The 7,500-nt window shown below is 44.3% G+C and overlaps 1 protein-coding gene across 1 annotated transcript in view; it reads right to left on the reverse strand.

Annotated features, from left to right (window-relative positions):
• LOC134455303 (roundabout homolog 2-like) overlaps positions 1-7,242 on the reverse strand; it is a 150,041-nt gene extending 142,799 nt beyond the window's left edge. The window contains exon 1 of the mRNA XM_063206325.1: positions 7,176-7,242. Coding sequence (XP_063062395.1) covers positions 7,176-7,242 — 67 coding nt within the window. The remainder of the gene's footprint in view (positions 1-7,175) is intronic.
• Between the last annotated feature and the right edge of the window lie 258 nt (positions 7,243-7,500).

The following is a 7,500-nucleotide window of genomic DNA, read 5'->3' on the forward strand; positions in this document are numbered from 1 at the left end:
CTTCAAGGTCCTCCTTGGCTCATGAATATTGACATCACTGGTGATGTTTAGGTCATGAATATTGACATCATTGGCTTTTTGCTTGTACCGTACAAATGCCAGCAAGTGCAGATTTTGTGTTCATTTGGTTTAGACTGGAGGCTGGCACCACAGAGGCGTCGTTTTTACTGATGATGGTGCTTAGAGACCACACAGAGTGGAGTAGAGTGGAGAGACACTGCCGGTGATGTTTGGCTCATGAATATTGACATCATTGGCTTAGTGCTTTTGCTGCTGTTTTGCTTTGTGTCTGAATATTCCCCCAAAGCCAAGAGGCAGGAAATCATGTGTGTCCAATTGAGTTTAGAGACTGGAAGTTAACCTGTGAGACCTCCACTTTGTTTGTCATAACTGAGAGACTTTGCTTGCATCTATTAATAAAGTGGATGAGAAGCATGACCGCTACTACTGGGCAACATGGTTGATTAGGCAGCGTGACTACATGTACAGGTGGGGTGCACTGTGTAGGATGGTGGCCAGAGTAGGTGTCGCAACTACTGCATGCTGCTCATTGAATCTGTGCTGTCTACTGCCAAATTTAATCTTTTCATGAATATATTTTCATAAATAATGAACTAATATTTACTATGACCAAAGTACAGTAAGTTTTGCAGCTAAAATGTCTGTTTCTGAAAAGTCAAGATGACGGACCATGGAGAAGAACCTTTTCATGTATGAAAAATGCAATTTTCCCAATCATAATGAACTAACATTTGTGAATGGGCAGCATGGATTCTGGAAATAAACTACTAAAAATATTACACGTTCCACATTTAAAGACTGCGCGTTAAAGACTGCGAGACCTCCACTTTGTTTTTATAACTGAGATACTTTGCTTGGATCTATTAATAAAGAAGATGAGAAGCATGACGGCTACTACTGTGCAACATGGTTGACTGGGCAGTGTGACAACATAAAAGGCACTTTCTTCTCGATTTCTGTGCTCAAATAGTTGCTGCCGTTTTGCTTTGAAGGGCAGCACTGACATTACTGCTTTGGTGTTGGAGAATGGAGACATGGCGGCCATGTTCATATTTAGGCCCTGGATGGAGGCACAGTAATCGCTACCGCCACTTCCAAAAAGCCAGTTGGAAGTTGACCTCATAAAGGCATTCATTTGCAACTGAATCGTTTGCTTCCTGCTTTGAATGAAAGCATCTCCGCAATTATATGTACGTGTATAGGCTACAGCATGCTTGACACCGGGGCAGAACGCCTTTGGCATTTTTTCTCAGTTTGTCCGTCCGCACAGTCGATACGCTTTTCCTTTGTAGTGCATACAGCATTGGAATCACTACTTTGGCTTTGTAGTGAATGCAGCATTGGGATCACTACTTTGGCTTTGAAAAGATTAACTGAGCCATGACTCTGTTCATGTTTACAGTAGGTCCCGACTCCTGGATGTGTGCACTTCGCTGGCTGGGGTTTAAATTGGGCCACAGCCAGACAAAGGCAGCAACTACACAACACGTATACATTTTGTCCAATAGAGCTTAGACTGCATATAAAGACCCTATGAAGACGTCCTTTGTCTCGTAATTGGATCGCTTGCTTCCTGTTACTTATCATATTGTCGATGAAAGCGCACCACTGCTATTATCTGCTCAGCTGAGGGCTGTGCGCCCTTTCTTCTCCGCACACGGTAATTACTGCCATGTCGCATGTTGCACTGCAGTATTGGCATGATGACTACGTGTCTTTGGTGTTTGTTGGGTGAAAAGATTAATCAAATCAAGCCATGGCTGTGTGTGTGCAGTGTTCGTGTTTAGGTCGTGAATGTATAAACACGGCTGGCTGCGGTTTAAAAGTGGGCCATAGCCCCTCCGGAGCTCAGCTCTCTCTTCTCTCCCCCTCACTAATACAGCCAGCTGGAACTGAGCTCCCTCCACTGTGCAGTGTTCATGTAATAGCAATGCAATGCAGTGAGATACTGTATTAAACTACTCTAAGTCAATAAGTGCTTCCACTACTTTACAACAGCCATTCAATAGCCATTTCAAACCCTAGCTGCTGGTGGAGAAGATGAATAGGGAACACAGAGACGGTTTTACCAAGAAGCAGAGTAGGCAGTTGCCTAGGGCCCCATCAAATTTGCTCATTGCAACTAAAGATGAAATATCCAAAACACTCTTAAGAAAAAAGTGTTCTTGCCTATCATGCCTAATGTATCAGAGTCAGAGACGCCTTGTTGATGCTGAGAAGCTGAATCAATGTTTATTCAAAGGCTCTACATGACAAGTTGATGTTTCACATTCATTCTACGTTTCCTGTTTACAGACTGAATGGTGACAATGTCGTGTTGATATTTACTCTGATGAAGGGCAGTGAACTGAACCAAAAGGAACAACAGAGTGTGATTGACAGTCAAATAACTTTAATGACAGGCTGACAGCCAGGCTGACATTTCGGGTCTGTCAACCCGCCATCAGGCCGATAATTGTTGACAAAACTGTGTAGCTGCTTGTTGGTACTGTTTTGCACTCTTCAGATGTTTCCATGGAGATTAATATAGGTCTGTATACAGTACATGAAGAACATGTGTTTGAAACACAATATGTCCATATTCCAAAAGTATTTATTTCTTGTGCTCTGTTGAACTTTTAAAGGTACACTGCGCAAGATTTTTAGTTGTTTATTTCCAGAATTCATGCTACCCATTCACTAATGTTAACTTTTTTATGAATACTTTCCATCATCACCAAATTCTTAGTATTAATTATGACTGGGAAAATTGCACTTTTCATACATTAAAAGGGGGATCTTCTCCATGATCCGCCATTTTGAATTTCCAGAAATAGACATTTTTAGCTGCAAAAATGACCATACTAGAAAATATTAGTTTATTACTTAGTAAACTTTCATGAAAAGATCACATTTGGCATACAGTCTCGTGCCTCATACAGTCTCGTGCCATTGGGCCGAGAGACTAGTCTCTTGGCCCAGCGGTATCGTACTGTGTCTCCCATTTCCGAACCGTTGTAGTTGACGAGGATGCAGGTTCGATCCCCGAGGGGGGTAAACAGGTGCAAGATGACCTCCGTCACACATGGCTCATCTTATAAATTTGGTATTGCCAGAATGACAAGTTGCAATGTATTACTCAAGGCACAGTGTTATGTTGTATAGGTGTAGTATGATCATAGTTAGCTATTTTCATTGATAGTTGCATAGACAGACTGGCGGAACGCTGTGCGTTATGAGGCTGCTATCAGGAAAATTGGGGGAAAGTTGGGGAAACTCTGTTAGCAGATTTAAGTATATCCAGGTCTGCCTTGGAAAAGAGGCAATTGCCTCAATGTCACTACCCTAGGAAAATTAAAGGAGTAATAAAAAATAAAAAATAAAAGTATACTGTACGCTGACATACTATCCAATAATGTGTGTGTGCAGGATGTTGATGGGATGAGGTTGGCGTGTTACTGTAGTGTTGAGAGAGACAGAGTGCTTGTTGTTGGCATTATTGCTTTAATGTCTAAGATTTGAGTATATACTGTACACTGACATACTATCCCATAATGCGTGTGAAGGATGTTGATGTGATGGTGTTGGTGTGTTAGTGTTGAGATTAAGTTCTGGTTGTTGACATTGATGTTATGTCTAAGATTTTAGTAGCATACCGTATATAGTTGGGGCCTACTGTATGCTGATATACCATAATATGTGTGAAGGATGTTGATGTGATGGTGTTGGTGTGTTGGCGTGTTGATTCCTGGTTGTTGACATTATTGTTTAAATGTAATGAATTGTTTGAATGTAAGATGTGAGTATAAACTGTATTCTGACACACTATACCATACTGCGTGTGAAGGATGTTGATGTGATGTTGTTGGTGTTGTTAGCGTGTTGAGAGGCTGCTGTGTGATGTATGGTAGGCGCTGGGGAGATTAAGAGAGTGCAGCTGCAGGGCCCGGGGCTCCATCACTGGCCTCTGGCTCTAAACATGGCTGCTCACACCTGATCAAAGAGCCTGGTCATACAAACAAACACCCACACATACACATACACACACAGACGCTGCATACTATACATGCACACACACACACACTCACATGCTGCATATTATACAGACACAAACACATACACACAAATACACACACTCAAACAGAGACTCTATCTCTCTTTCTCTCGTTATCATACGCAGACAAAAGTACACTTGATCAGAGCACTTGCAATCTCTCTCTCTCTCTCTCTCTCTCTCTCTCTCTCTCTCTCTCTCTCTCTCTCTCTCTCTCTCTCTCTCTCTCTCTCCGCTCCGTGTCCTTTAACCTCACACCCACATAACTACACCTGATCAGAGGGCCTGAGCTCTCAATCAGCCCTCTGATGGACCGTGAATGGACCAGCCAGGGGGACAAATCACATCCATCCAGCTGTCTCATAGCAACTGCCTCCACTCCACTCGCTCGCTCATGCAAAAGGGAAGTGCATTCCAGCAAGCACACACACACACACATACAAACAAACACACACATGCACACACACACACAGGCATACACACACATGCACACACACATGCACACACACAGGCAAGAAATGCCTTCCAGCACCAGCGGTGTGGCATTATCATTACAGCTGACCCCTATTGAATTACACCACGCCTACTGTACTACTGCGACTCACTACTGTAGTATCATGCTGTCGCTGGATTATAGCGGTGGTATAATTCAAATACAACTGCACTACTTTATATGTTTTTTTCTTTATTGGACGGGACAGCTTGAGAGGAGACGGGAAAGCAACGGGAGAGAGACAGGGGAGGAGCCGGTGACAACCTCGGATGGCGCAAAATCCAAGCCAGGGGGTGCATTTCTTGAAGCCATAATTGTTAACTACTGTATGTTACCTACTTTGTTGTTTGGAATGCACATTGGCAACTACTCAAGTTGCTGACTTGCTAGCAAATCTGCTTTTGAGAAACGTACCCCCAGGTTCTCCCATGGAACAGTCAGTGCCCAAGCTGTTTGAGCCAGGGCCAAGGCCAAAATAAGACTGCCAGAGAATTTCCTTGACACTGGTTCATAATTCCAGCATCACCAGGCCTGTGGTAAAAAAAACATCAACCAGGACAAGTGAGGTGAAAGCAAAAGCCCAATTGGGAAACTCAAACTCCCATTGTCATTGTGACACACCACTCCACAGCACACAAGTGTTGCCCGTGCAAGGGGGCAGCCCGTAATAGTGCCCCAAGGGAATAACGCGGCGGGACGGTACCATGCTCAGGGTACCTCACTCACGGAGGAGGAATGGGGGAGAGCACTGGATAATTACACCCATGTACACAAGTAAACCCATTACATTACATTACATTACATTACATTACACTTAGTTGACGCTTTTTAACCGAAGCGACTTTCAGTTAGTTATGTACAGGGTATTGGTTACAGTCCCTGGAGCAATGTGGGGTTGGGTGCCTTGCTCAAAGACACTTCAGCCATGGATGGGAAAAAAATTGAAAGGAGGAAAGAGGGTACTCGCCTAGAGCACCAAATTGACTACAACCGGCCCTGACCAAATAGTCATCCCTTTCGCCCCCAGCAGGCCAGCCTCTGGGCTTTATGGTCTTTCTTGTTTAACAAAAAGAAATTAATAAAGAAGCACTCATCAGATTTCTTTAGGCGATTAAAAAAGCAAAAAGAAATCTGATGAGTGCTTCTTTATTCATTTATTTTTGAGATTTGAGTTCATTCATTGACAAAGTTAAGCACCCAGTGTAGAGCGTTAGACTACAAGGTGTTGAGCACGCTTCCTGATCCTCCTTTCTTGTGTAACACCAGTGCGAGATGGTTTTGTTGTAAGAGGGGGGCTTTCAGACATGGCAGATTGCTCAAATCATGATTAATATCAGTCAATGCGGTAAATGAACAGAGACTGGTCATATCAGGAACCATATGTGGTTACTGATGATCATTCCTGGGGAAGACCCAAACAGCTGAACAGTACCACACAATGTATCTCTGGTACACAAGAACGCAGGGCAGCATTTTCCATATTTCAAGTAATAAGTGCTGTGTGTGTGTGTGTGTGTGTGTGTGTGTGTGTGTGTGTGTGTGTGTGTGTGTGTGTGTGTGTGTGTGTGTGTGTGTGTGTGTGTGTGTGTGTGTGTGAAGGCCCATCGTCAGGGGGGACAAAGGAGTATGTTATCCCGGGCCCAGAGAAATAGGGGGCCCAGAAATGCGTCCCCATGACATTGTATGTATTGGGTAGCCGGGCCCTTTCAGCTGACTTTGTCCTGGGCCCAGCGAAAGCTGTCAGCAGCCCTGTGTGTGTGTGTGTGTGTGTGCATGTGTGTGTGTGTGTGTGTGTGTGTGGGTGTGTGTGTGTGTGTGTGTGTGTGTGTGCGTACAAGTACGTACGTGCGCAATGAATTATAGGCTGTCCTCCGATCTTCAGTTCAGTTGTGTGCAGCGTCACCAAAATCCTGGTGAGAGGCTGTTTCGCAGTGGTGCAGGCTAGTAGAACGCAGGTATACAGAGTATACCCACTTCAAAATGTCAGGGCTTTCAGTATACCGGTACCCACTTCGACTATCCAGGGGTGCATTTCTCAAAAGAGAAGTTGTTAGCAACTTCGGGAGTTGCCAATGGGGAAATGCATTGAAAACAACAAAGTAGCTAATGTAGTAAGCAACTTTGGTTTTGAGAAATGCACCCCAGTCTATTAGAATGGGCCTAGAGCCAATGACTTGGGGGGGGATGCAAAACTTGTAGGGCTTTAAATAGCCTATCCCACAACTATTTCACTCATTTTACTCAGAGAACGTCTACTTAAATGTAGGTATGTCAACATGTCGAAATAGGCTAACGTGTGTTAAAGTTGTGAACACAGAGACAAATCAACAAACAAACATCCACGCGCCACAGGAACACAAGACGACAGCAGCGAAATATTAAAATGTATAGTAGGCCTATATCAAAGTAAGTTGGGTTGGCAGTGCGTCTGGTCGGGGGGGCTGAGGAGAAGCAGGGATATTCGGAAACCTTGATGACAGCGCTGAATAACAACGAACTACCCCGAAATAGCTTCCCACTGCCAACATGTTGGACTAGAGCTATGACTACTACAGCAGGCTATCATCCAAGCTGAGTAGCTGAGCAGGAATATTGACATGGACAACCGAAAATCCCGACTGGTCTTACCTGATGCGATGCCCAGAAAGGCGAGGACCAGAGGCAAGAGAACGGCAGCCTCGCTGGCGCCGCTCATGGTCGCGGAGATGTCGGAGGAACTTTTCCCCCTCAGTGATAAACGCAGAGTCCAATGTCAGGTGCGACTCTGTCAGTACCGCAAAGACTTGCGGTGCGCGAGTCTAAAAATAGCGTTGAAAAAAGAGTATAGGATACTGGGAAGAAGATAAAAAACCCACTAGTTCACAGGTTCTCAGCTGGAATTCCTCAAGCGATGCAAATATATCCGCTGAACTTCAAAAATGCTCCCTCCTGGCACCGTTAGTTCACCGTGAAA

This window comes from Engraulis encrasicolus, chromosome 9, assembly GCF_034702125.1.
Source record: "Engraulis encrasicolus isolate BLACKSEA-1 chromosome 9, IST_EnEncr_1.0, whole genome shotgun sequence".
NCBI classification, from domain to species: Eukaryota; Metazoa; Chordata; class Actinopteri; order Clupeiformes; family Engraulidae; genus Engraulis; species Engraulis encrasicolus.